We start from the raw sequence: 27096 nt of genomic DNA on the forward strand, positions 1-27096 counted from the left end.
GGGCTCCTGCGGGCACCAGGGACCCCAGCCAGGGGCCACGTCCAACCAGCAGTGGAGAGACCCTGGGCGAGGGGCACTGCCCACCCTGGACGCAGCTCCAGGGTCGGGGTTAGAGGTGTGCTTGGGGGCAGCCGTGTGCTACCCTGCCAAGGCCCTGAGGCCAGCTGCAGGCTCCAGGAGCCGGGTGAGGTGTCCTGGGGGGGCCCGGCCAGGAAAGGCCCCAGGCAGGCGAGCGGGCGGGTGAGCGGGCTCAGCAGGCAGATCGGGGAGGTGTTGACGAAGGGCTCTGACAGGCCCAGGGACGCCTGCAGGGGGGAGGGCAGGAGGGCACGGGGTGGGGAGGGGCTGCGGGGCCCGCGACCTCATGCACTCCCGGGCCGGGTGCCAAGGCTGGCAGGGGCGCAGCAAGCGAGGAGAGGGGCTGGGCCCACCCCCGGCACCCCAAGTGGGGCCGCCAGAGGAAGAGAGCGTGATTTAACATGACAGCCTGTTTACTTTGGCCCCAAAGAGAAAGGTCTCTTTTCAACAGATTTCAAAGTCAGGCCTGGTCAGCGACCACACGGGGAAGCAGAGTGAGGCTTTAACACGGGGGGCAGCAGGGGGAGGAGCCGGGGAGGTTGGGCACATCCGTGCTTGGGGTAAAGGGGGAGAGCATGGCCTCGTGGGGAGTTTGGGTTCCCTGATCGCTGCCCCCAGAAAGGAGAGGGGCCCCAGGAAAGGGCTGGGGTGATGGGGAGGCTGAAGCGGGTAAGGGGGGCAAGGGGAACAATGGCAGAGAGAGGGAGCCTGGAGAGCCCTCCCAGGCGCCAGGCTGGCCCAGAGTCACCATGGAAACCATAACATTTCACAGCCTTTAAACTGGAGGGACATCCAGGCCTCTGGCAGCCCTGCCTGAGGTCCACACATGTGTGCGTGTGTACATGTGTGCGCACGTGCGTATGTGTGCATGTGTGCACGCGTGTGTGCATGCTTGTGTGTGTGTGTGCATGCACCCACCACGCAGCTCATATGCAGCACATACACCTCCATGCATGTAAAGAACACACTCCCATGCAGAGGAACACAGTGACAGCTCACGTAAATGCATTCACATATGCAAGCACATATGGACAACACACACGTGCAGCAAGCAGCATGCACGAGTCCATGCACACTCGCGTGCACGTGCACCACACACGCGGGTGGACACATAGATGTGTGTGGATGCACACGCCACATGCTCCGTGTGCTCACACGCAGGGCTGGGGCCCGCACAGCCTCTCCCCTGCTTTCCCGCCTCCATGCAGAGCCCTCGGGTCACCTCCCTGCAGGAGATTTCAAAAGAGGCTGTTTATACAATTTCTAGTAAAGAAATAATTATTATAATCACATTAAGCGATTTGGCCGTAAGATTCCTGTAAAAGGGATGGCTGTTCTCACGCGGCGGGGGGAGGGGCCCGCGTTTGTTTTGCTTGTTTTCATCTCCTCAGCCCTGGGAAATGAAAACAGCTTTTTATGATGGATAGGCCCTCTCCCTGGTGCTTGACCTTCAGGGTGGATTTCTGCTGAGCTCGGCGGAAAACGCTGCTCACGGTTGTGGCTCCCACATGTGGGGGGCGGGAGGGGAGCGGAGAGCGGCCCTTCCCAAAAAACAGAACAACAGGAACCGTGGGCGGACGCGGGAGCCAGCGGGCCAGAGACCCGCAGAGTGCCCCGCTGCAGTAGCCAGAGTGGGCTCGCTTCAAGCCGGCGCCGGACACCACTCTGCGTGGCTCCCCTGGAGGCTTCCTCCCTCTCTTCCTGCAGGGGGGGGACATGCCTTCTCCAGGGTTCCCTGGTCAGAGGGGAGACCCGAGGTCCTGGCCGAGCCTCGGCGAGCCCCCACCCCACAGTCCCTGCGTCCAGGATGGTCTGCCCCTTCCCGGGGTCTGCAGTCCCCTCCAGGCCCCCCAGCAGGGGCTGAGCCCAGGGGTCTGCAGGCAACCTGTGTCCCAGGGCAGTTTGGACCACTGACCCCCCTACCCGCGGTTCAGCTGAGCTCTCAGACTCACAAAACCACTGACTCCCCAGGCCCTGCCTGGAAGCTGTGGGTGAGGAGGCCCCAGTTATGGGGTGACACAGACCGCAGTTCTGGCGCGGCGAGTGCCCTTCTCTGGGGCCAGCACAGGCCTGGCAGGGGGCAAGGACGCACCTGCCCCGTCTCCCGGCTTGGCTCGGCACACAGGCCCAGGGCAGCCTGAGGTCGCCACTTGCTCCACAGCCTTCCCTGGGGTTTGAGGCCCTCCATGCTGGCGCAGGCCCCAACACCCGCTCCTGAGACGGCAACAGCCTGGCCCCGGTGGCTCTGCTGCAGCCGGAGAATCATCAGGGAGCCTGCCCAGAGACAGCCCTCCCCACGGCCCATCCTTCCACGGTCCTGTCCCTCCACTGACCTGTCCCTCCACTCCCCACGTCTCCCACTCCACCATCTCTCCACGGTCCTGTCTCTCCACAATCCCATCTTTCCACACCCTGTCTCTCCACGCCCCCTTCACCAAGTGGGAGCTGAGGCCGCAGACGGGGCAGGGTTCCAGAGTCCAGGGTACGAGGCGTCTGTCCACACCGGGGCGGGCAGGCCGGGGCCCCACATCCTCACTGAAGGACAAGAGTGGGCCTGAGGGACAGCAGGTGGGGCCAGTGCACACTGTGGGCAGAGCTATGTCCCTCACAGGCCCTGCTGGCCAGCGACCACGTCCCGGGCATGCGGGGAGGGAGCCCAGTGGTGCTTCAGGATCAGAAAGGGTCGGGGTGTTCTTTGCTGGGGTCTGGGATGGGCCCCCAGGAGCTCCCCTGCAGCCTCAGTGGGCCGGGCAAAGCCAGGCCTCCTGCTTCTCCTTCAAGGCTGGAGGACCCGAGGCAGGGGACACTGCTGCAGCCAGACCCCGGCCCGTGGCCCTCCACCGCCCCTAGAGCCACCCGCTCCCCCTCAGGCCGAGACGCTGCGGGCACAGCTGGACGAGGCCCACGAGGCGCTGGCCGCACTGCACCGGGAGCTGCAGGGCAGCGAGGAGACCCAGGAGGGGCTGCAAAAGGAGGCCCGGGACGCCCGCCGGGCGCTGGCCGATGCGGCCCGAGAGAAGGACGCACTGCGGGATTCCAACACCGAGCTGCGGGCCACCCTCCGCCGGGCCGAGCAGGAGAAGGCCAGGTAGGGCGGCCCCCAGGAGCAGCTCCCTCCAGCCAGCCCGATTAGGCCCCGGGGGCAGGGCGGTGGGACACAGGCTGTCCTACAGGGCGGGGCCCGACGATGGTGCAGAGGGCCCACCAGCCAGGCCCGGGTGCCAGCTGCCCACCCAGACAGTCCACAGTGCAGGCCTGGGAAGGGGAGGCTGGGACGTCGCGGGCCTGTCCCCACCCTTGAGGAGTTCCGTCCAGTAGGGGAGACAGGCCCCGAGCGGCCGGAAGGAGACGGCCAAGGGCTGGGGAGCGAAGGAGGCCCCCCAGGGGCAGGATGGCCTGCAGGGTGCTGCGGCCTTCACAGAGAGCCTCAGAGGGGCCATGGGGGCCGGGACGGGGCTGGGGAGGGGGCTGAGACCTAGGGAGGGGGGCTGAGACCCGGGGAGGGGGTGTAACCTGGGGAGGGGGGTTGAGACCTGGGGAGGGGGTGTAACCTGGGAAAGGGAGCTGAGACCCAGGGAGGGGGCTGAGACCCAGGGAGTGGGGGCACTGATACCTGGGGAGGGGGTGAGATCAGGGAAGGGGGCTGAGACCCGGGGAGCGGGCGGCTGAGACCCAGGGAGGGGGCTGAGACCCGAGGAGGGGGTGCTGAGACCCGAGGAGGGGATGCTGAGACCCGGGGAGGGGTGTGAGACCCGGGGAGGGGGTGCTGAGACCCGGGGAGGGGATGCTGAGACCCAGGTAGGGGATGCTGAGACCCGGGGAGGGGTGTGAGACCTGGGGAGAGGTGTGAGACCCGGGGAGGGGGTGTAACCTGGGGAGGGGGGCTGAGAGCTGGGGAGGGGGTGCTGAGATCAGGGAGGGGGGCTGAGACCCAGAGGGGGTGGGCTGAGACCTGGGGAGGGGGCTGAGATGAGGGAAGGGGGCTGAGAGCTGGGGAGCGGGCGGCTGAGACCCAGGGAGGGGGCTGAGACCCGGGGAGGGGGTGCTGAGACCCAGGGAGGGGATGCTGAGACCTGGGGAGGGGTGTGAGACCTGGGGAGGGGTGTGAGACCCGGGAAGGGTGTGTAACCTGGGGAGGGGGGCTGAGAGCTGGGGAGGGGGTGCTGAGATCAGGGAGGGGGGCTGAGACCCAGGGGGGGTGGGCTGAGACCTGGGGAGGGGGCTGAGATCAGGGAAGGGGGCTGAGACCTGGGGGTATGAGACCTGGGCGGGGGGAGCTGAGACCTGAGGAGGGGGCTGAGACCCGGGGAGGGGCTGAGACATGGCCCTGGCGAGCGGTGCGGCCATTGCAGAGTCCGACCCAGACAGAGCATGCCCGCAGAGGCTGGGCTTTGGGAAGCTAGGATGGCAGGTAGGGAGATGGCGGCCTGCTGGTCTCCAGGACGGTCCCCTGGGGGTGCCGGAGCCGCCCCGCGCTCCCCAGCCTGAGCCCGCCCTCACCCCTCCACTCAGCTTCAAGCGCTCCACGGAGGAGAGGGAGCAGAAGGTCCTGGTCCTGGAGGAGGCCTGGGCATCGGCCCAGAAGCAGGCGGGCGAGCTGCGGGCCAGCCTGCGGGAGGCGGAGCGGGCGGCCGTGGACACCCAGCAGCAGCTCCAGGAGCTACGCAGACAGGTGAGGGCGCCACCCTGGGCCCCCACCCCAGGAGCAGCCCCATTCCCGCCTCCAGGCCCCCAGGGCACTGTCCCCAGGCTGGGAGCCGCAGCTGCAGTGCGGCTCAGACCCACGGAGCCCAGGTTGGGCCTGCCAGCGAGACATAAAGGCAAGCCCCAAACTCCCTGGCTTAAAACAATTGCCCTGATGCCCATGGAGCCCGGGAGCCAGAAATCCAGCCAGGGGTTAGCACGGCTCTGCTCCACAAAGATCACACCAAGGAGACCCAGCCACACGGGGCGGAGGGACAGATGGTGGGATTCTCCTGACATACCTTCTCTGGCACCCGGTGCCTGATGCTGGCTGTGGGGGTTCAGCCAGGCAGTGCCCACGACCCCCAGGTGGCCTGGGCTCCTCCCATCATGCTGCCTCCGAGCTCAGCGTGAACAGATGGGCACCAACCACTTCATCAGCCGGCCTTGGCTTCTGAGGCCGCAGCCACTGACAAACCGCCTTGGTCTCAAGCTCACCCCAGGGGGGTCCTAGAGCCCCCCTCGTGTGGGAGGCCTGCCAAACGTGAGCACACACTTTTTCAGCTTTCTACAGACACTGCAGTTGGTGAATCGCTGTAGGGACAGGCACAAGTACACTCCTTGTTCATGTGGCCTGTACACCAGGCATCATTCACCTCTCTGGGCTCCTCAGGGTCCCGGCCTCAAGATGGCAGGCACCAGCAGGGGCTGGAGAGTGGCTGAAGGGGTCAGCTCCTGGAGCCTGCTCTCCCAAGGGCGCAGAGCAGACTGCAGCCCTGAGTGGGGCGTGACTCAGCCTCCCTGCATTCCGTCTGCTGCCCGAGAGGGGGGCCTCTCCCCAGAGCATGTGAGCAGGGGCGGGGGTCAGCACAGCTCGCCAACTACCCCAGCCCCTTCTGGCACAGGGGCCCAGGCAGCCCCATCACAGTGGCCCCTCCATGTCCAGGTGACGACGCTGGAGGCAGAGAACCAGAGAAAGAGCCGGGAGCTGGTGCGGCTGCAGACCCGGGGTGCCCAGGAGCCAAGCCGGCAGGAGGCCCTGGCACTGCAGACGCTGGTGGCTGAGGCGAAGGCCGCCCGCGAGGACTCGCAGTGGGAGGTGGGCGCCCAGCACCCGGGGCTTCCGTCTGGCCGGAACCGGGCCGTGCGTGGGGGCCCGGGCACCTCCCGAGGGGCGGGGGCGGCTGCATTTATTCCCCGTTTGCTCACGAGTATTCAGAGGCCCCTCAGCCGACTGCAGAGGGGCACCCTGGGGGCTGGGGCACAGGTCAGGCTGTGGGCAGGGTCTGCAGCAGCAGACAGGGTGTCCGCATTGGGAGGGACAGGGCGGACGCTGCAGAGGCATGGTTGGGTCAGGGAGGGCCCGTCTGCCCCGGGGCTGCACCACCCAGAGGAAGGAGAGGACAGTGGCCCAGCGGGAGGTCCCTGGGGACAGGTCCTGGTCGGGGGCAGGGGGCTTGGGGGGTGGGAGTGAAGTGATCGGGAGGAGGGGTGGCCTGGCCACTGGCCTGCGTGTGCTGACGGGACAGCATTCCGCTGGTCCTGTTTACCCCTTTGGAAGCCCATGGCGGGGGCCTTGGACTCAGGACGACAGCGGGTGAGCTGTGGCAGACTGGCCTGGGGCTGGCCCCACACAGGCCCCGGAGCAGGCGGCCTTTGGCCATCACCTTCTCTGGCGAGGGTCGTGTGGCTGCCAGCCAGGCTCTATGCTGCCTGCCGGGACCTGCTTGGTGGTCCTGGGGTGCTCTCCCCACCTGGGCTCAGGGGTCCCCGCTGCCAGACATGCTTTGGGAGGCAAGTCAAGGGTCCCCCGGCTGTGACACCCCAAGGACGGGGTGAGGCCGAGATGCCTGGTGAGTCTTGGAGGGTCTGGAGCCCCCACACCCGTCCCACAGGTCCGGAGGCTGCGGCGGATGCTGGCAGAGGTGGAGGCCCAGGCCAAGACCCGGGAGAAGCACCTGGAGCGGCAGCTCTGCGAGAGCCGAGGGTCCGAGCGGGCCCTCTGGGCTGAGCTGCGTGGCGTTGCCCGGAAGCTGCTGCAGGCCGATGGCGTGGCCGACAGCCTCCAGGCTCGCCCGGACAGGGCCTGTGGCCGGGCCCACGGCCTCAAACAGGAGCCGGCCCGCGCCGAGGGCACCCAGCGGGAAACGGAGGACCAGCGGGGCCAGCTGTGGTCCATGCTCCACCCCAGCGTGGGGCTCCACGGATGGAGCCCTGTGGCCTCTCCTGAGCCAGCAGGGCCCCCCAGCAGAGGTCAGTGCCCTCCACGCCCACCCTCTCACCCACCCGGGGCGCCCCAGCCCCCCCGGGGCTCTCCCTCACTCCCTGAGAGTGAGGCCAGCAGCGTGAGGGGTCGGGGCGCCTGTGCCTCTGTGTCCACCCCCCACCGTGCCCAGCGGTAGTCCGCGCCCCCACCGCTCCCAGTGGCCATCTGCACCCTCACTGCACCCCCAGCGCACCCAGCGGTCGCCTCTGTCCTCAGGCTCAGAGGGCCGGTCCCGCTCGCTGCTCTGGTGGCTCTCGCCCGGCCCTGGAGCCCGCAGGGCAGAAGGGGCCCGGGCCTCCATGAGGGACGCCCAGAGGGACCTGACGCAGAAGCTGTGGGATGCCCAGTGGGAAGGGTAAAGGGAGTTGCTAGGACACGCCCGGGGGGCTTAGCAGGGCGGGGAGGAGACTCTCACTTGGGCTGCAGGCCTTCTGTCTGTCCCCCCTGGCTCTGCTGAGACCCTGGCGGGACCCAGTGGGACAAACACCACTAAACACTTGAGCCACTGGAAGCCCAGCTTCCCCCTTGTCCAGCTGTCTCTGTGCTCCGCCAGCCACAGGGCCCATCCTCCGAGGACCCATCCCAGGGGCTGGCCAGGTTACCCCAGAGTGCTTCGGTGACCTGCACTCTGGGGACCAAGCCCCCACCCTGCTGCCCTGGGGACCCCCATGAGCCCTGCCCCGAGCAGCCCTGAGCTGCCCCACCACCAGCCACCAGCCGGGCATGTGGACTGTCTGCCCACCCACGGGCTGCCCCCAACCTCAGTCCCCCCCAGGACGTCTGGCGCTCCCAGGCGGGGGGCCTGAGCGCCTGGTAGGGCGAGGCCGAGAGCGAGCCCACCTGGGCCCTCAGCCGCATAGGGCAGCTGCAGAAGGCGCTGGCCGTGGCAGAGAAGGGGACCTCCTACCTCTGCCCTGCCCCGGGTGCCATGGCGCGGGTCAGCCTAGGAAACGCCAGGCTTGGGCCCCAGGGGCTGCCCTCAGAGCACACACCCACCGAGGGCATTTTGCACTTGGCAGCCGGCGGTCTTTCTCAGCCATGCTTCCGCATCACAAGAGAGTCTAGTCCAGAGACCTCCAGGGCCTCCAGACCACGGCGCCCAGCTCGTCTGCAGTCACGTGGCCCTTCCCCCGCTAGGTCCCTGCCCTGCGTCACCCCCTCAGAGAGAGGGCCGCTGCCCTGCTGGTCACCCCGCCTCATTTCTGTACCCCCCCCTACTGGGTCTGCTCAGGAGGCAGGCCGGGGCCTACCACAGCGTCCAACGGAGGGGCTTCCGGGGGCAAAGCCAGAAGGAGAGAAGGCTGGGCGGGGAAGGATCACCTCCCCTAGGGACCTGGAGCTTCCAGGCAGGACAAGTAGAGCAGGGGACGATCAGACGGAGGCCTCTCCACCAGCTGGGTGTCGGCCACTTCCGGGGGCAAAGCCAGAAGGAGAGAAGGCTGGGCGGGGAAGGATCACCTGCCCTAGGGACCTGGAGCTTCCAGGCAGGACAAGTAGAGCAGGGGACGATCAGACGGAGGCCTCTCCACCAGCTGGGTGTCGGCCACTTCCGGGGGCAAAGCCAGAAGGAGAGAAGGCTGGGCGGGGAAGGATCACCTGCCCTAGGGACCTGGAGCTTCCAGGCAGGACAAGTAGAGCAGGGGACGATCAGACGGAGGCCTCTCCACCAGCTGGGTGTCGGCCACTTCCGGGGGCAAAGCCAGAAGGAGAGAAGGCTGGGCGGGCAAGGATCACCTCCCCTAGGGACCTGGAGCTTCCAGGCAGGACAAGTAGAGCAGGGGACGATCAGACGGAGGCCTCTCCACCAGCTGGGTGTCGGCCACTTCCGGGGGCAAAGCCAGAAGGAGAGAAGGCTGGGCGGGCAAGGATCACCTCCCCTAGGGACCTGCAGCTTCCAGGCAGGACAAGTAGAGCAGGGGACGATCAGACGGAGGCCTCTCCACCAGCTGGGTGTCGGCCACCTAGACCCACGGCGCCTCAGTCTCCCGGGCCATGCAGGTGCCTCCCGAACCTGGGAGCCAGGCGAGTGGCCCCGCTTGCCCCCCAGGCTGGCACCAGGTGGAGGACAAGCTGAGCAGTGCACAAGCCATGTGGGCTCTGCAGGAGGAGGCGCTCCCGAGGCTGCAGGCGAGGCACCCAGCATGTGCGGCGGGCTATAAGAGGTGGAGGCTGCAGGTGGCGAGCACCCACACCCCAGGGCAGTGGGGGGACGGGGAGGCCGAGAGGGCTGCTGAGGAAGGAGAGGTTTCAGCTGCACGTGGTCAGAGGCCGCTGAGCTGGCTGAAGCAGATGGCCCCCAGGCACACTGGGCCCCACAGAACTGACTCCTCAGGGTTGACCAGAGCAGAGCATCTTTGAGGTGGTCCAGCCCTTACTTTACAGACTGGGGAAACTGAGGCCTGAGCAGGGAGCAACTTGGCCCCCAAGGCACAGCGAGCAAGGGGCAGGGTCAAGACAGGCTGCAACCGCCCAGATCTGTGCTCTCAGGGCAGGGAGAGGTGACACTGGCCCAGCCTAGGCGCTCTCCAAGTGTGCGGGGTCGGGGGTCAGGTTTACCCGCCGTGGGACCAGGTCCTGGCTGGGAGCTTGTGAGGTGCCCAGGCACTGGGGGAGGGGCTGAGAGAGCAGAGGAGGGGCCCAGGCTGTGTTCCGTTTCACATGTATGTTCACGTGTATCTGTTCCACGCACATTTAAAAGCCGTTTCCTGTTTGCAGGTTACAATTTTCAAAATGTCTCTATTAAATTAACCTCACAAATGCAACTTTCACATATTCCATCCGCATTCTGTCTCCTGAGTTTATCAGAGCTAAGAATCACATGTTGAATTTTCCCACTACAATTACTGGGAGGCAATGTCTCCTCTTATTTCTATCAGTCTTTAATTTCTGATTTCTGTGACACGCTCTGTCTAACGTGAACTGGAAGCTTCTGTGCCCTGTCCCACGCTATTTGTCTTGAATTCTACTCTGCTCCGTGCTGGCAGTGCCACCCCACCCCACCACCCCGACCTTGGACTCTGCACTTGGCTCTGTGTGTATTTGGCTGTCACTTCGTCAGCCTCCCTTCAGTTCAGCTCAGTCGCTCAGTCGTGTCCGACTCTGCGACCCCGTGGACTGCAGCATGCCAGGCCTCCCTGTCCATCACCAACTCCCGGAGTTCACTCAGACTCATGTCCATCAACTCAGTGATGCCATCCAACCATCTCATCCTCTGTCTTCCCCTTCTCTCCCGCCTTGAATCTTTCCCAGCATCAGGGTCTTTTCAAATGAGTCAGCTCTTCGCATCAGGTGGCCAAAGTACTGGAGTTTCAGCTTCAACATCAGTCCTTTCAATGAACACTCAGGACTGATTTCCTTTAGGATGGACTGGTTGGATCTCCTTGCTGTTCAAGGGACTCTCAAGAGTCTTCTCCAACACCACAGTTCAAATGCATTGGTTCTTCAGTGCTCAGCTTTCTTCATAGTCCAATTCTCACACCCATACATGACCACTGGAAAAACCGTAGCTTTGACTAGATGGACCTTTGTTGGCAAAGTAACGTCTCTGATTTTTAATATGCTCTCTAGTTTGGTCATAGCTTTTCTTCCAAGGAACAAGTGTCTTTTAATTTCATGGCTGCAGTCACCATCTGCAGTGATTTTGGAGACCCCCAAAATTAAGTCTGTCACTGTTTCCATTGTTTCCCATCTATTTGCCATGAACTGATGGGACCAGGTGCCACAATCTTCGTTTTCTGAATGTTGAGCTTTAAGCCAACTTTTTCACTCTCCTCTTTCACTTTCATCAAGAGGCTCTTTAGTTCTTCTTCGCTTTCTGCCATAAGGGTGGTGTCATCTGCATATCTGAGGTTATTGATATTTCTCCCAGCAATCTTGATTCCAGCTTGTGCTTCATCCAGCCTGGCATTTCACATGATGTACTCTGCATACAAGTTAAACAAGCAGGGTGACAATATCCAGCCCTGACGCACTCCTTTCCCGATTTGGAGCCAGTCTGCTGTTCCGTGTCAGGTTCTGACTGTTGCTTCTCCGCCTGCACACGGTTTCTTGGGAGGCAGGTCAGGTTTTCCGGTGTTCCCGTCTCTCGAAGAAATTAAAGCTGTGTGCTGACTGCACTCTGCTTCTCTCCCGTCGCTGACAGGACACTCCCTGCCGTGACGCCCCCTTTGTGTCCTTTTACTTGGGGGCCGTGTATGCGTGTTTCCCCCACCCCAGCCCCCCTTCCCTCCAGCGTCTGCACGTGGCGTCACAGCTCCTCCCCTTCCTGGTCGCCTCTGGGGCAGGCGGCACTGTAACGGAAGCACTTTGCCTGCCGCTCAGTGTTAAGCGTGAAGAGAAAGCGTGCATCTCCTGAGCTCAGGGACCCCTTGGCTGGACCCTGGGCCTCCCAGCTGCAGAGCGTGTACACCTGTGCCTCTGGGCCTACAGAGCCTGCTCTGCTCTGGGCGGTTCCCACTGAAACCTCGCTGCAGCCCGCCCTCCGCTCGGCCCCGCCCTCCTTGCTGACCTTGAACTTCACCTTCCTGTCACCGTGCTTGGGCACTCAGGGTCTCAGAGAGCTCAGCCGCCCTGGCTGCTCTCCCTGCCTCCCCGAGGCCCTGGGCAAGCCCTCATGTTTTCACTGAGGATGGTTCACTCTCTGGCTCCGGCTCTGGTCTCACCTTCTTGAGAAAGTCAGTTACCGTTTTCTGACACGATTCGCATTTCTCACTTTTCAATTCAAGACCCTCAGATCAGACTCTGGGGACTGGCTGCTCTCCTGAACCATAGCTGACAGCAACTCACTTGCTAATTCTTTTTCCTTCTTTCAAGAAGGGGGTCTGGTCTGGTCTTGTTCCAAGCTGGGGTACAGAGGAACCCATCAGGGGTTTCATGCGTCTCTGCCCAGACATTTCAGGCTCAAAGGAAAGGCAGAGAGCCAGATTCCAAGGGGAGCCACGGGGGGCCGTGGGGAGACATGAGAGAGCCATGGGGAGGTGTGGGGGAGCCACGGAGAGATGTGTAGAGACGGGGGGAGATGTGGGGAGCACTGGGAGTTGTGGGGAGATATGAGGAGATGTAGGGAGATGTGTGGAGATATAGAGAGAGATATAGAGATATGAGGAGATGTGGGGAGAAGTGGGGAGATGTGTGGAGACATGAGGAGATATAGGGAGATGTGTGGAGATATAAGGAGATATAGGGAGATATATGGAGATATGAGGAGATGTGGGGAGATGTGTGGAGACATGAGGAGATGTGTGAAGATGTGGGGACGTGTGTGAAGATGTGGGGACATGTGTGGAGATGTGGGGAGATGTGTGGAGATGTGGGAGATATGAGGAGATGCAAGGAGATGTAGGGACATGTGAGGAGATGTGTGGAGATGTGGGGACCTGTGTGGAGCTGTGGGGAGATATGAGGAGATGTGTGGAGATGTGGGGAGATATGAGGAGATGTAGGGAGATGTGTGGAGATATAGAGAGAGATATAGAGATATGAGGAGATGTGGGGAGAAGTGGGGAGATGTGTGGAGACATGAGGAGATATAGGGAGATGTGTGGAGATATAAGGAGATATAGGGAGATATATGGAGATATGAGGAGATGTGGGGAGATGTGTGGAGACATGAGGAGATGTGTGAAGATGTGGGGACGTGTGTGAAGATGTGGGGACGTGTGTGGAGATGTGGGGAGATGTGTGGAGATGTGGGAGATATGAGGAGATGCAAGGAGATGTAGGGACATGTGAGGAGATGTGTGGAGATGTGGGGACCTGTGTGGAGCTGTGGGGAGATATGAGGAGATGTGTGGAGATGTGGGGAGATATGAGGAGATGTAGGGAGATGTGTGGAGATATAGAGAGAGATATAGAGATATGAGGAGATGTGGGGAGAAGTGGGGAGATGTGTGGAGACATGAGGAGATATAGGGAGATGTGTGGAGATATAAGGAGATATAGGGAGATATATGGAGATATGAGGAGATGTGGGGAGATGTGTGGAGACATGAGGAGATGTGTGAAGATGTGGGGACGTGTGTGAAGATGTGGGGACGTGTGTGGAGATGTGGGGAGATGTGTGGAGATGTGGGAGATATGAGGAGATGCAAGGAGATGTAGGGACATGTGAGGAGATGTGTGGAGATGTGGGGACCTGTGTGGAGACACAGGGAGATATGAAGAGATGTGTGGAGCTGTGGGGAGATATGAGGAGATGTGTGGAGATGTAGGGACATGTGTGGAGATGTGGGGAGATATGAGGAGATGTGTGGAGATGTGGGGACATATGTGGAGATGTGGGGAGATATGAGGAGATGTGTGGAGATGTAGGGACATGTGTGGAGATGTGGGGACATGTGTGGGGATGTGGGGAGATATGGGGACATGTGTGGAGATGTGGGGACATGTGTGGAGATGTGGGGACATGTGTGGAGATGTGGGGAGATGTGGGGACATGTGTGGAGATGTGGGGACATGTGTGGAGATGTGTGCAGATGTGGGGACATGTGTGGAGATGTGGGGACATGTGTGGAGATGTGGGGAGATGTGTGGAGATGTGGGGAGATATGAGGAGATGTGGGGAGATATGTGGAGATGTGGGGATATATGAGGAGATGTGGGGAGATATGAGGAGATGTGTGGAGATGTGGGGAGATATGAGGAGATGTGGGGAGATATGAGGAGATGTGTGGAGATATGTGGAGATGTGGGGAGATATGAGGAGATGTGTGGAGATATGTGGAGATGTGGGGAGATATGAGGAGATGTGTGGAGATGTGGGGACATGTGTGGAGATGTGGGGAGATATGAGGAGATGTGTGGAGATGTGGGGACATGTGTGGAGATGTGGGAACATGTGTGGAGATGTAGGGAGACGTGTGGAGATGTGGGGACATGTGTGGAGATGTGGGGAGATATGAGGAGATGTGGGGAGATATGAGGAGATGTGTGGAGATGTGGGGATATGTGTTGAGATGTGGGGAGATATGAGGAGATGTGGGGGAGATGTGGGGACATGTGTGGAGATGTGGGGAGATATGAGGAGATGTGCGGGAGTGGCACCAGAGGCATTGCTGAGTCCCCCAGAACTTTTCTGTTCCGGGAATAGGGAGTGCGGCCTGACCTCAGAGAACAGCTGGAGCCCTTCCTGGTGACTCAACCCCTATGACCTTGGTCCCTGAAGGTCAACCCCCAACCCCTGCACCCCTCCAGCCTGACTTCTGAGGTCCCTACAAGGGGGTCCCACATGGGATTCCTACATGGGTCCCCACATGGGCTCCACTCGGGTGCTGACAGCATGTTCAGGATGTTGTTTCCATCTCTCTGCCCACACTCATTTTTTGCTTGGCCAAGTGTTTAGCAGAGCATGTGTGCTGAAATCTATGCATATTATGTCCGATTTTTCTAAGAACCCTGGCAACTATCGATTCTCCTATTTTGGGGCCAGTTGGCTTCATCTGTTCTCCATCTTTCGGGAACCCTCAAAGTCCCTGACTCCAGCTCTGAGGAAAGTTTCCCAGTTTCTGTGATCTGCTGGCCATTGCAGTGGGCGCCGGGGAGGGGTTTCAGGCGCCCCTAAGTCAGCAGAGGCCCCTGGCACGCCCGCACTCCCAGGGAACCTGAGCTGCAGTGTTTCCCGCTGGCCGGGCACTCAGGACTCACGGCCACACACCCACAGCGCATCCAGGCCAGGTGGCCAGGCTGCCAGTGTGAGCTAGAGCGAGGCCTGCCTTTTACAACATCTTTCACTTTCACGGACTGGATTTTCCCCCGTTTCACATAAGCCAATGTGTTTGTCAAGAGAAAGTTAATTAAAAACATATTTTTCTAATTAAATGGTAGGCTGTGCTATGCAAACAGTAAGATTCTTGTTTGAGAACAAACCACCCCCCGCTTCCCGCCGTTTCCAGGGCTACCCTGGGAATTCAATGGATCAACAACACAGACCCGAGCCCTGAGGTTAGGACACGCGCGAACACAGGCCCCCGGGGGCCCGGAGGCCGCTGGTGGCCCAGCCAGCGCAGGCGCAGCGGGGGGCCTGGCGCCCGCCCACTGGGAGAGGCTGCCCGAGGCTGTCCTCGGCCCAGAGCCAGGTCACGGCCTCAATGGCTCGGAGGGCTCGCGGCGGCCTCCTGGCACCCAGGCACGCCACGTCCACCAGGTCGCCACACGCCCTCCACACCCTCCTCTTCCACAGAGAGCTTGCCTCCAGGGCCTGAATCAGGCTTCCGTCCAGGTTCTAGAAGCAAAGCGGGGAGCGGCTCGGCCTCCCGGGCCGGAGGCACTGGCCCGCGCTGTGGCTGGAGTGGATTCCTAATGTTTGATCAAGAATGTCTGTGTTCCTTTAGGGTGCCATACTTACCCGAGTTCTTTAATATGTTACATGTATTTTATTTTCATAAAATGAATTGATGAGCTTTCCATGTTTTTCTGTCACCTGAGAGAGTCTAAACTGCCTCAGAGTTAAGCTTTCTCGAAAGGCTGCATTGAACTTACCCGCAAGCTCCCTGCCTCGCCTGTCGTCTTAAATAACCATTTGAATTCCCTCTCCCAACTCTTCCCCCTTGGTCTGTTTCAGTTTTCCATCTCTTCTGGGGTCAGTTTTTGACATTTGGAAGTCACTCATCCCATATTTTTTAATGCACCACCAGGGAATCACTCTCATATTTAACCATTATTTACATGTGTTGTTGTTTCTCATTCACTAAGTCGTGTTTGACTCTTTGCAAACCCACAGACTGCAGCACACCAGGCCTCCCAGTCCATCACCATCTCCCGGAGTTTGCTCAAATTCATGTCCATTGAGTCGGTGATGCCATCCAACCATCTCATCCTCTGTCGTCCCCTTCTCCTCTCCTGCCTTCAATCTTTGCCAGCATCAGGGTTTTTTCAAATGAGTCAGCTCTTCGCATCAGGTGGCCAAAGTATTGGATCTTTAACTTCAGCATCAGTCTTTCCAATGAATATTCAGAGTTGATTTCCTTTAGGATGGACTGGTAGTTAGATTTCATTTATATCTGTAGTTACATCTGTTTCTGTCCCTGATGTTAAGAGATTTTTGTTTCTATTTAACTTGCCAACAGTTCATCTGTTTTATTGGCCTTTTCAAAGAATTAACTTTTATCTCTTTTCTCCTTTTTGTTCATTTTTATCCCTAATAACATCCTCTTTTTGTTGTAACATTTCTGATTTCTTTGATTATATAAGTGATGTATTTATGTTTGGGCTTATTCTTTCAATAGTAAACGTATTCAATATTAGCCCATTTTCCTTCATCATGGTTTTCAATATAATTCTTCCCCCCTCCCTTTTTTTTAACCAATTTTCTAGGAGTTTGTGTCTTTATTTCTTCTTTCGTTCAAAGGTTATTTGTTAATGGAAGAATAATTAAAGCTTGTGTCTCTTTTCGTCACTTGTCTTACTGGAGAGCGAGCTGGCTCTGGGCGGTTACAAGCTTTTGATCGGCTTCCAGATAATCTGCTCTTTGCTTACGCGCCTGCTCTCTCGGTTGTTGATTTTGGTTGTTGGTTTGTTGGTTCAGTTTTGTCTACTTGTTTGTGGTACATTTGGAGGGAAACTGGACAAGTTGATAGCAGTTTACAGAGAATAGATGTTTGAGATTTTCCAAGGGATTTTGAAAGAGAATAAGAAAACTGACTGCATCAGTATCGTGGTGAAAGCAGCAGAGGCTGGCGGGAGGGCGAGCCGGAAGGCGAGCAGGGCAGAGTCCGGAAGCGTCCAGCTGCCAGGAACCCACAGCAGACATGGCCTCCGTCCGGGCCGCTGAGGCCCACTGTCTGAAGAGAAGGGCTCTGCCCCTTACACGTGAGCTCTTCCCAGTGACGGTTCTGTCCCAGGACTGGCCAGAGGGCTCCAGGCTCCCAGAGGGCAGGACCAGGCGGCTGTACCTGCCGCCCATGCCCACCCGCACTGGACGTTGCCCAACCGACGAACAGACCGATCCAAGTCACCAGTGGATGAGAAGGTTGAGGACCTAAGCCCAAGAGCTCAGAGGGACGGGCTGGGGGTAGCAGCAGGCTCTGCTCTTGTGCAACAGGCTGGGTGATGAGTGTCACCCCCGCCTGCAGTGCTGGTGCCTGAGGCGTTTCCGCCTCTGTGACCCCCGTGTTCCGGCAGCCCTCATACGAGGGGGGACCCCACAGCTCTCCTATCCTTCCCTTGGTCCCGACAGGAACCCCATGAAATCACATCACACCCATCCACAGGACGGAAACCCAGGCTGGGAGCTGGTCCAAGGGTGCACACGAAGCCCCAGCCCCTTCCTCAAACCCAGGAGCTGCCGGAGTGGGCTGTCAAGCCTGGGCAGGAGGGCTGGGCGGCGTGCACGCCTGCAGCTGCACCCCACTCTGAGTGCTGTGGGCTGGTGATGCTGGCTCGGCCAGCCCCCACCTGTCTCAGGATCAGGGCTCAGAAAAGCCACCCAAGGAGGAGACCGACTCAGTGGGGCACATGAAGGGGGCCCATGCCATTAGTACCGCAATCATTCCAGTTACAGAATCCTGTACAAGCTGCGTCAGCACAAGAGCAGCGTAATGCTCCACAGGAGTGCCTGTGCCTCCTTAAGACCGTGAAACGGTTAAGCCATATTTGAGGGAAACTTCTGCTTTTCTACTGGAAAATGTATACAAACAGAAAACTGTCATTTCCAAAATTACAAAGAAGGGTGAAACTTCAATTTTAGGTACAAGCGTTGCTCTCCTTCTTTAGTTAAAGTCCTAAATAGTCAGAACCCCAAAAATCCATGCAGGGCCACTCTGCCTGCCTTCCTCACCCAGCCTGGGACGGGACCCCAGTCACGGCCCTGCCCTCCCCTGAGCCCGTCTTCCTCCCGCATTCAGTGAAAACTGACCGGGAAAGGCTGTGAGAGCCCCTTAGTCACCCCGCTCCTTGTGAACCACGAGTCTGCTGCCTGAGCCTGTAACCCGAGGGCTGAGCCTGGTGGGTCATCAGGGTCTCTGCCTTCGGGTCCCCTCTCTGGCTCTGTGCCCCCCACAACCCACACCCCGCCCCTCGCCGCTGTCCCGTCTCCCCTCCCCCAGCCAGGTTTCTGGAAGGGCTGCCCGCCTCCTGTCCCCAGACCTTCAGCGCCCCAACCCCGCCGCCTCACACACAGAGACCACCAGCAACTTGGTCCGGTCCAGAGGGTCCTTTGGGGCCTGATTCTCCGGCCTCTGGAGCATCCCGTACAAGGGGCCCCCCTGTCCCTCCTGAGCTGTGCCAGCTCGCTGAGCCTCCCGGGGCTGTGTCTCCTCTTCTCTCTGCTCTAAAGTCCATTTGCCGCCCCTTCCTAGCCCGAGCCGCCGCGGGCTCCCTGAGGACAATCTCGGGGAGCCCAGTTCGCCTCCCTCGCCCCCTCACCTCCACCTTCCCGCTCAACCGCCCACAATAGGACACCATGCATTCCCAGAGGCCCAGGCCCACTGTGCTGGCTCCAGCCCCGGACACAGGGCACCATCGCCTCTCACCGAGGCTCTGAGCCGGGTGGAGGGCGGGCGGGCTCGTGGCCCTGGGCTGTCAGGCTAGGAAGGCAGTGGGCAGCACCAGGCTCGGGCTGAGGAGGAAGCCCCAGCGTCCCAGGAGCACACGACGAGCCCCGAGGAAGCAGGGCGCACGTGGTGGGCATAGGGCCAAGCCCCACAGGCCGGCGAGCTTCCGAGGACTACTGGGGTCTTTATTCCAAGCTCCGGGAGTGGGGCAGGGACGACGCTTGTCTTCCGAGGCCACTCTGACCACAGGGAAGTGCCTTTGCCCACAGAAGGCCAACAAGGCCTCCTTCTAGAACTCTCCCCACCAGACGTGGCACCAAACTGTCTGAGGGGTGCCCACTGTACTCGGCCTGTTCTTGCTTCTTTACACGCCGCCCCTGCACGTGGTCCAGGCAGACACCTGGTGCCGTCGCGTCCTCTGGAGCACACCTGGGCTGTGCCCCCAGGATCGCCTGAGTCTGCCTTCCCCAGGAGCAGCCAGACGCTGCGGCTGGGCCTGGATGGGCTGGATGGGAGCTGGGGGCGCAGCCAGGGCCCCGGCGCAGGGAGGGGCGGGCCTCTGGAGCAGCCGCTCAGCGCAGGGGCTGGAAGCCTGAGGGCACTCGGGAGCCCCGGTGGCAGGGGAGGGGCCCCTGGGGGCATGGTCCTGCCTTCCTTCAGAATTAGTCCCTCGGTGTGTGACGGTGTGTGACGGGACATCCAGGGAGACGCTAGGGGCTGGCGTCAGGCATCCAGCCCCCAGCGGACAGCAGGGGAAACCCAGGCGGGAGGGGCGCGCCGGGAGTCGGGGGCCTGAGGTTGGCCGCTCCACGGCGGGCGCCCCGACGAGGACAGCAGGGGGACAGTGGACATGTACCTTCAGGGAGGATCATGAGCCGGGCCAGGGGCCCAGCCTCAGGGCGGAGCGTCTGGTCCACGCGCCGCCTGCGCTCTGTCCAGGCGCTCGGCCCGGCAGCAGGGAGCTCGCGCCGCGCGGTTCGGAGAGGTGCGTCCTGCGGGAGGGGCGGCCGCGCTGAGCCCCGGACGGCCCGCCTGCAGGGGGAGCTCGCGGGGCGCCGGGCGAGGCCCCGGGAATCAGGGGGGTGGAGGGGGTGGTCTCTGGAGAGATGGGGGTGGGGAGACAGGGAATGAGACGTGCAGGGCCTGGGTCGGGGGAGGCACAGGCTTGGATGGGCTTCTCTGTCTCAACCTGCGATTGGGGGCTATGCCTGCCCCGGGCCTGTCTGCCTGCCGCCAAGCTCAGCGTCAGCCCAGGGCTGGCAGGCCGCCCGTGGACCTCCCCGCCCCTCCGCAGTGTGACCCCAGCCCTACCTTTGCTGTCCCCAGGGAAGCTCCCAGTCATGGCAATCACCTCCCATCCCACGTGGTCCCCGCTGCGTGAGCCAGTGCTGCCTGGAGCTGTGTGGCCCTAGCACGCAGCCGCCCACCCCTGGAACCCGAGTCCCCTGGAGTGTGTGTCCTGCCGCCCTGGTGCCCGGAAGTGTGGGCACAGATGACCAGGTGCAGCCGCTGCCCCTGCTGTCTCTGAGCTGGCCCTGGCCAGAGAAGGGAGGGTTTGTCCCTCATGAAGGTCCTGGTGATGGTGTCCAGCCAGAGCCTCTCAGACGGGGGCACAGGGTCCAGTGTTCAACCCTGGACTTTGTGGGGGCCCCATGGGCCGGTGGATCCCTGAGCTTGTTGAGGGTCGCTTGCCCCGCGGGGTCCTGCACAGACCAGTTCCACAGTGGGGCAGGGCTTGTCTGGGTATCCTGAGCCAAGGGCAGAAGGACCCGGGCACACAAAGGCCAGGCTTGGCCGTATCAGCACGTAGTCATGGCCGCTGGGATGCGTGAGAAGCTGACCGTGCCCAGGGCTCTTGGACTTGGAAGGACAAAGATGGGGTGGGGGCCGTGTGGACAGGAACGCGGAATGAGGAGGGCTGGCTCAGGGCGGGAGGAGAGGCAGAGGCCGCCGCCACAGCAGGGCAGGATAGGGTGCCTGCGAGCAGAACCAGGGGCAGCAGGGTTCCCGCAGGGGCTGACGACTGCCTGTGCCCCCCGCTGGTGATGACGAGGAGGGTGGGCTCCGGAGCAGACTGGCCCTCAAGCCCCAAGGCAGGACAGCAAGGCCCCACCGGCAGGGCACCACCCGGGGCACGCTGTCCAGCTGAGGTGGGCTCAGGGACAGGAGGGCGTTCCAGAGGGAAGTGGCCAGGTCAGTGGGGCGGCAGTGGGAGGCGGGGACCCTGGGGACAGAATTGGGGTCAGGATGGAGGCTCAGGGGCCAGCTGATCAGGACGGTCACTGAAAGCCAGCGGCCAGCCTACCCACACAAGGCCACTTACCCTCCCGCAGAGGAGGGTTGGCCAGCCAGGCCCAGTCAGCATGACCCTGTGCTGAGCTGGGGAACTCGAGGGCTCCGTGGCCACTCAGGGTAGGGAGCCTGGGGGTCCGGGAGGCCCAGATGGCACCGCCTCGGGCAGCAGCCCTGGAGCCCGGGGGGAGGAGAGGAGCAGCTAATGAGTTCCAGGAGGTCAGCTGTGAGGGGCCCAAAGCCTATAAACCCTTTACTGGTGTCTCAGGAGGGGAAACCCGGATGCAGCCGTTTATTTATTTTGGATTTCACTTTTCTCTCCTCTTTTTAACATGCATATCCAGGAGTGTAACTGGATTTTTAAAGAAACAGGACTTCCTTTTGCAGTGGAGGGGGACTCTTGCCTTCCCTCAGCCCTGAAGAAGAAAAGACTCTTTGCTGCTGTAGTATGGTCTCTGGCCCTCTGCCCTCCAGACCTGCCTGCCTTGTCCCAGGGCCCCCCAGAGGCCAGGCCTGTCCAGAGGGCAGGGGGGCGGGTCGAGGAGGCTCAGAAGCAGGGACTGGCCAGATGGCCCCTGACCACTGCCCCACCCGGCCCAGAGCTGGAGTAGTGGAGATGGGTCCTGGTCGGGGCCCAGGTTCCCATCCTGCCCCGGTGACTGACAGCCAGGCCAGGTCTGCCCTGAGTGTCAGCTGCTTCCTCCAAAGAGACCATCCCCACAGGGGCAAAAGGAGCCCCTAAACCTTCCCCCAAAGATCGTGTGTTCTTTCGGTGACCGGTGACGGACCATCTACCCCAGCTCTTCCATGACCCTCTGTGGGGCGTGGCGGGGGTGGGGCCAGGAAGGGCTGTGCCCAAGCAGGGCAGTCCCCAGGCAGGCAGACTGAGGGCCCAGGGGCTGGAGGGTCTAGGTGACTGTGGGTCCCGGAAGCTGGGTCTGTCCGATGGGTATGAGCTCACACTTGGGACAGACAGGCTGGACCTCTCCGGTGCAGAACAATGTGGAGACAAAGCCCCGGGCAGCAGGGGGCTCTGCCAGGGAGACCCCTCAGGTCTCAGGGTTCCATGGCCCTGCAGGAGTTGGGGGAGCAGTCAAGGACCTGTAAGCCAATGCATGGGCCAGAAGAGGGGGCAGTGTGGGGGACACAGGGTCAGGTAGGCCTGCCCTTCCCCCACTGGGGGCAGTGTCGGGGACACAGGGTCAGCTGGCCTGCAGGCTGGTCTGGGGGTGCTCTGTGTGTACCGGGGTGCCTGCCCTTCCCCCACTGACAGCCCCCCCATCACCAGACAGGGGATTGGCAAGTAGGGGAGGGGCAAGCCTCAGCTCGTGATGCCTGTGGGACCCACAGTCCAGCCAAGTGGAGAGAAGGACACCATTAAAACAGACGCAAGTCTCTCTTTGGAGGCCTGTGGGCGGGATTCCAGCCCAGACAAGGCCCAGAGGTCGAATGCGTGTACAAAACCCCAAGCCCACCTGCCGGTCCAGGAGGGTGCCTGGACCCCCACAGAGGGCAGTGGGGCCACCTGGATGCCCCAGGCCTCTGCGCAGCCCAGCCCGGAGTGGGCAGTGAGGTGCCTGGGGTTTCCCCCAGGTCCAGATGGCAGAGCTGGAGCAGGCCCACGCCCAGTGGCTCCAGGAGCTGGCGGCCCGGCACCAGTGACTCCAGGCTGCAGAGACGGAGCGCCTGCACAGAGCCTGACCACAGGCTGCACAGGCCCCGGCGTCCCGAGAGAGGGAGCAGCGTCAGGCGAAGATGCTGGAGGGGCAGGTGGGCTGGCAGGGGTGCACAGGGAAGGGGGCGCTGTGCCCACCTGGCCTCAGCCTGAGCTCCTCCAGGCCACCCCAGGGCCCCCACTGTGTCCTCCCGTCACCCCACACTCACTGAGGGGCGGAGGCAGGTCACCGCCCTCTCCACGCCACCATCGACCCCCATCAAGAGGGGTGGGGACAGTCCCGCAGTCAGAGGTCGCTGGGTGTGAAGTGTCCAGACGCGCCTGGCACACTGCACCATGGTGGCTCTAGAGTCGGGGACAGGTCAGCAGTGTGTGTGGGGGACGGGGTGGGCACAAAGCAGAACAGTGCCTTGAGCATGTAACTCTGCCCCTCCCACACCCACGCGCACACACATGCATGCACACACATGCACACACACATGCACGTGTGCACGCGTGCATATACAGACACATGTGCGTGCACACACACCTGCGCACATACATGCACACACATGCGTGCACACTCGTGCAAGTGTGCATGCATGCACGCAAACACACACATGCTGGTCAAGGCTGCCCCATGTGCTCTGAGCTCTCAGACACCAGGGAGCCACCTGGTCAAAACCCCCATTTCCCAGATGAGGAACCTGAGGCCTGGACCCATAGTGAAGCCTATTCCCCCTGAGCAGTGTCCCTCCAGGCCACATGGGCTCGGTTCACCAGCCGAGGAGCTCTTTGTCCTCGTCGTGGCTCTGCGGAAGGGGTCCAACCACTGGGGTGGGCGGTCACCTCGGTCCCCAGGACGCAGTGGTGGTGACCCTGATCACAGGTAGGACCAAACACCCTGTCGGCTGCTGGTGTGTCTGCCATCTGCCTGGAGCTTCTCCGCAGGCACACCCACCTCGGGAGCCAGGGACCGTGGCCTCCCAGTCCTTCTGGTCATGGTGCTCAGCCACGGGGCCCGCCCGCCCGCCTGAGCTCCTGCCCGTCCGCAGGTGGCCAACCGGAGGCAGCCGCTGGACCGGGACGTGCAGTGGCAGCGAGCCTGCCTCCTCCAGGCCTTCCGGGCCAAGAAGTAAAGGCGGCTCCCAAGCCCAGGTGGCCAGGCCGCCCCAGCCCTGACCAGCAGGCAGCAGAACCGCCGCTCAGCAGGGACCCAAGCTTGAGGGGCGCCCTGGAGTCAGCGGCGCCCTCTGACCCTTGACTGCCAAGCTCCCCCGGCCCTCAGGACCCCGGGCCCTGGCAGGCGAGGACCAAGCTCTGGGCCCTGCTCTGTGACAGGCCCCCCCGCCAGCTGCACGGGGCCTCCCTGCGCCCGCGTCCGCCCTGGCACCGGGCGGGTGTGCTGACCGGGCCAGGTCCCGGCAGGCCGACTTCCGCACGCGGGCTGCATTCCGTGCCCTCAGCTCTGTAAACACAGGGAAACACGTGGAGAACATTTCCACCAACTGGAGCCAAAAACATAATGTCCTGCAAGACCCAGCCACCACCTCCCCGCACCCAGAGGCGGCCCGGCTCCGTCTCCAGGAACTGCAGGGCCGTCACGGTGGCAGGTGGCTGGAAGTGACTCAGAGTCTGGTCCCCGTGATTCACTGGCCGCGAGAGGCACTGGGGTGTAAAAGTTAGAGTTGTTAGAGAACCACCCGAGTTCCCAGCCCATAAACGCCGGGAAAATTCCTGCGGGAATCCAGCCCCGGTTGCCACGGAGACCAGGGCAGCCATCTTCGGCCGGGCGGTTCACCTGCCAGTGTTCTTCTCCCTTTTCCCATGAACACGGGTCAGGGTGATCTGGTTCCGCTCCAAATGGCCTCTGGTCTCATAAGTGATGTGTTGACAACATCTGTGGGCGCCAGCCAGCCCAGGACATTCCTCGAGCACAGGCGCCAGCCGCACCCCATCTGGGCTCCTGGGGGCGAGAGGGCTGAAGCTGGCCGAGCCCCCCCGGCCCCGTCATGTGAGCTGCGGTCCAAGCGTGTGACACCAGCCACCTGTCTGCGGTGACAGGGACCCAGCCTGTAACACAGGCTGTCCTGCCAGGGCCTCCTCTCGAACGGAACTTAGTCATGGGGTGACTGTATGTTGTAAACTGTGCAAAAGCAGTGTCTAGAGAGAGGTGGCCAAACATGCTCCATTCCGCCCGTCAAGTCTGTCCAATTATCGGTGGCTGTGTTGAGAAGGATTCTGAAGTTCGACCCAGGCTCAGAGCGGAAGAGTGTTCAATTCAGTTCAGTCACTCAGTCGTGTCCCACTCTTTGCAACCCCATGGACTGCTGCACACCAGGCTTCCCTGTCCATCACCAACTCCCAGAGTGCGGTGAAGAGTGTGCTGACCCATTAGCAGTGATGATCTGGGCAAAGGAGGTGTTGGTGGTGGTAAATGCACCCAGACGGCCACCCACTGCTGCAGCCGGTTAGAGAGCAAAGAGCAACCCAGAGACACCACCCCCCAGGCCACTGCTGGAGAACATCATACAGACGGGAGGGGAAGGCCATGAGACAACGTGTGACACTCAGGGCCTCTTCCCTTCCTCCCTGGCCTGGTGGCCAGGGACCTGGCAGTCCGCTCCCTGTGGAGGAGGGACCATGGGGCGGTGGGTGGAGAGGAAGTAGACAAGCACAGCCGGAGACGAGTCGGCATCGACACTCTCCTCTCTGCGGGCCTGGCCTCTCGGGGTCGCACACCTGGACCAAAGCTCCCCGTGCAGAGGAGGTGCTCAGTGGGCGCCCACGGATGAAAGAGGAACAGAGCCCAGATGCAGGAGGGATCGGAGAGATCTCCCAGCACTGACCTACGAGCCACCTGGGCTTGGACCGACGTTCTCCTGGTGATTCCCAGAGCCTCCTTGCCTGGCTGCTCCCAGGAGACCTTACGTGCCTGGGACCCTCTAGGATTTGTCATATTTCAGTGAAAGTTCAACCAGTGGAGGAGACACTATTTTCACTTGTTCAACATAAAGTTGTATATTTAGGTAAAAGGATTTTTCTAATGGAAGTAAACTGTTTTCTTAAACATTTCCAGCGGTGAGCACGTAGCTTCTGTGTGAAAGTCTGATGGTCACCGCGCCTGTGCGGATGGCTGTGCGCCCGGGACCCAGGCACCCCTCTGCTCCATGCACCAGCTGCCCCAGCCCGCCTCTCAGTGTCATGACCGCACCCGGCGGGCTCCCCAGGAGCAGGACCCCGCCTGCCCTCCAGGCTCTGTGACCTGCTGACCTCATTCTTGGAGCAGATAAGGGTCTCCCTGGGGTGTCACCTGTGTGGAAGCCCCATGGCTCTGGGGAGAGGGAGAGAGAGTTGGGGATGCAGCCAGCTGGCTTCTGCCCCTAGCAGCCCTGCTGGAGCCCCCGCCCCCGCCCTGCAGGGACCAGCCCACCTGGCCAGGTTCCAGTGGGGGAACACGCCCCACCTTGGCCGGCATGGGGTCCTGGGGTGTCCCAAGTCCAGCTCGGGGCTCCCTATCTAAATTGCACACACACTCAGGCCCTAAATTAAAATGTCACAGGCCTGTTGGGGAGGCTCAGGTTTCCCGGTCGCAAAACACGAGCCTGCTTGATAAAATGATTTTGGTTTTGATAAATGTGGACTTTCTGTGGCAAAGACAAAGGCACCCTTGAGTCCGGAGGGGAACCTGAAACAGCACATTGCTAAAAAGTATTTCCTGATAATATTTTTAGCACCTGGAAAAAAGAATTATTTTTTCTCTCTTGCGCCTGTGGAGTGTGTGTGTGTGTGACTGTGTTTGAAATGTAATGCCCAGCGTGGTGGAGCCTCCTGTTAACTCCAAGTCTCCCAAAAGGGACTGCACATAGCCCAGGGTGAGGGCCCTGGAGGCTCAGCAGGCCTGTGCCTGGGAAGTACAGCCTTGCGGGGTTCCGCTTGCCGCTGGCCCCACCCAGACCAAGCATGCCAGCTCTCCGGGGGGCCCAGGCCTGGGCATCTCACAAAGTGCAAGAGGACTCCCTTGGGAGGCGGGTTGAGGCCCTGTCTGGGCCAGCCGCTCCCAGTGAGCCTGGAGAAATAGTCCTTCCTGGGCGTGTCTGCTGAGCACCAAGGCGCCCAGGTGAACCCAAAACTTAGCCCCGAAGTGAGCCTTTGCTAGGGTCCCCGGCATCCCACCCAGAGCAGGAAATGCAGCAGGGGGAGGGGCCCCCCCCTGCACCCCCTGCAGGAGGTGGGCAGGTTCAACAGGGGTCCACGGTCAGCCTGGAGGACCCCACCCCAGCCGCCTCCCTGTCAGGGTGGGGCCCCCGGCCCTCCCCCTGAGGAAACAAACAGGGGCAGGCTTCTGCTGGGCTCCCCGCTGGGCTCCGAGCCCACCGCGCAGCTGGCAGACGCTGCCCGGTTCCCACCGAAAGCCACACATGGAAAAGCACGTCCTCCCGGGCTCCCACCATGGGGACCAGCCTTCTGGCCCCTCTGCCCTCTGGCGACCCCGTGGGGGTCATGTCCTGCCCCCTCCCTGCCTTTGCCAGTGAGGCTCAGGAGCAACCTTCCTGTCCCAGGAGGGCGAGGCTGCCACACCCCTCCTCTGACCTTGGCCGTGACCTCTGTGCTGCTGGCCTCTGGGCTTCCCCCAC

At 61.6% G+C, this 27096-nt stretch overlaps 1 protein-coding gene across 8 annotated transcripts in view; it reads left to right on the forward strand.

Annotated features, from left to right (window-relative positions):
- The window catches only part of CROCC2 (ciliary rootlet coiled-coil, rootletin family member 2), a 69243-nt gene extending 43710 nt beyond the window's left edge, over positions 1-25533 (forward strand). For 3 of the 8 annotated variants that reach the window (XM_015467504.3, XM_010803938.4, XM_010803939.4), the window contains exons 22-26: positions 2949-3166; positions 4591-4750; positions 5708-5860; positions 6657-7014; positions 8047-17707. In XM_015467504.3, the coding sequence (XP_015322990.1) occupies positions 2949-3166; positions 4591-4750; positions 5708-5860; positions 6657-7014; positions 8047-9101 (1944 nt within the window). In that variant the 3' untranslated portion in view covers positions 9102-17707. Of the gene's footprint in view, positions 1-2948; positions 3167-4590; positions 4751-5707; positions 5861-6656; positions 7015-8046; positions 17708-22398 lie in introns of those variants that run through there. The other 5 variants (XM_010803943.4, XM_010803941.4, XM_010803942.4 and 2 more) reach the window with 5 other exon arrangements.
- Positions 25534-27096: the final 1563 nt, after the last annotated feature.

The sequence above is a fragment of the Bos taurus genome, chromosome 3, assembly GCF_002263795.3.
Source record: "Bos taurus isolate L1 Dominette 01449 registration number 42190680 breed Hereford chromosome 3, ARS-UCD2.0, whole genome shotgun sequence".
In the NCBI taxonomy this organism is placed as follows: Eukaryota; Metazoa; Chordata; class Mammalia; order Artiodactyla; family Bovidae; genus Bos; species Bos taurus.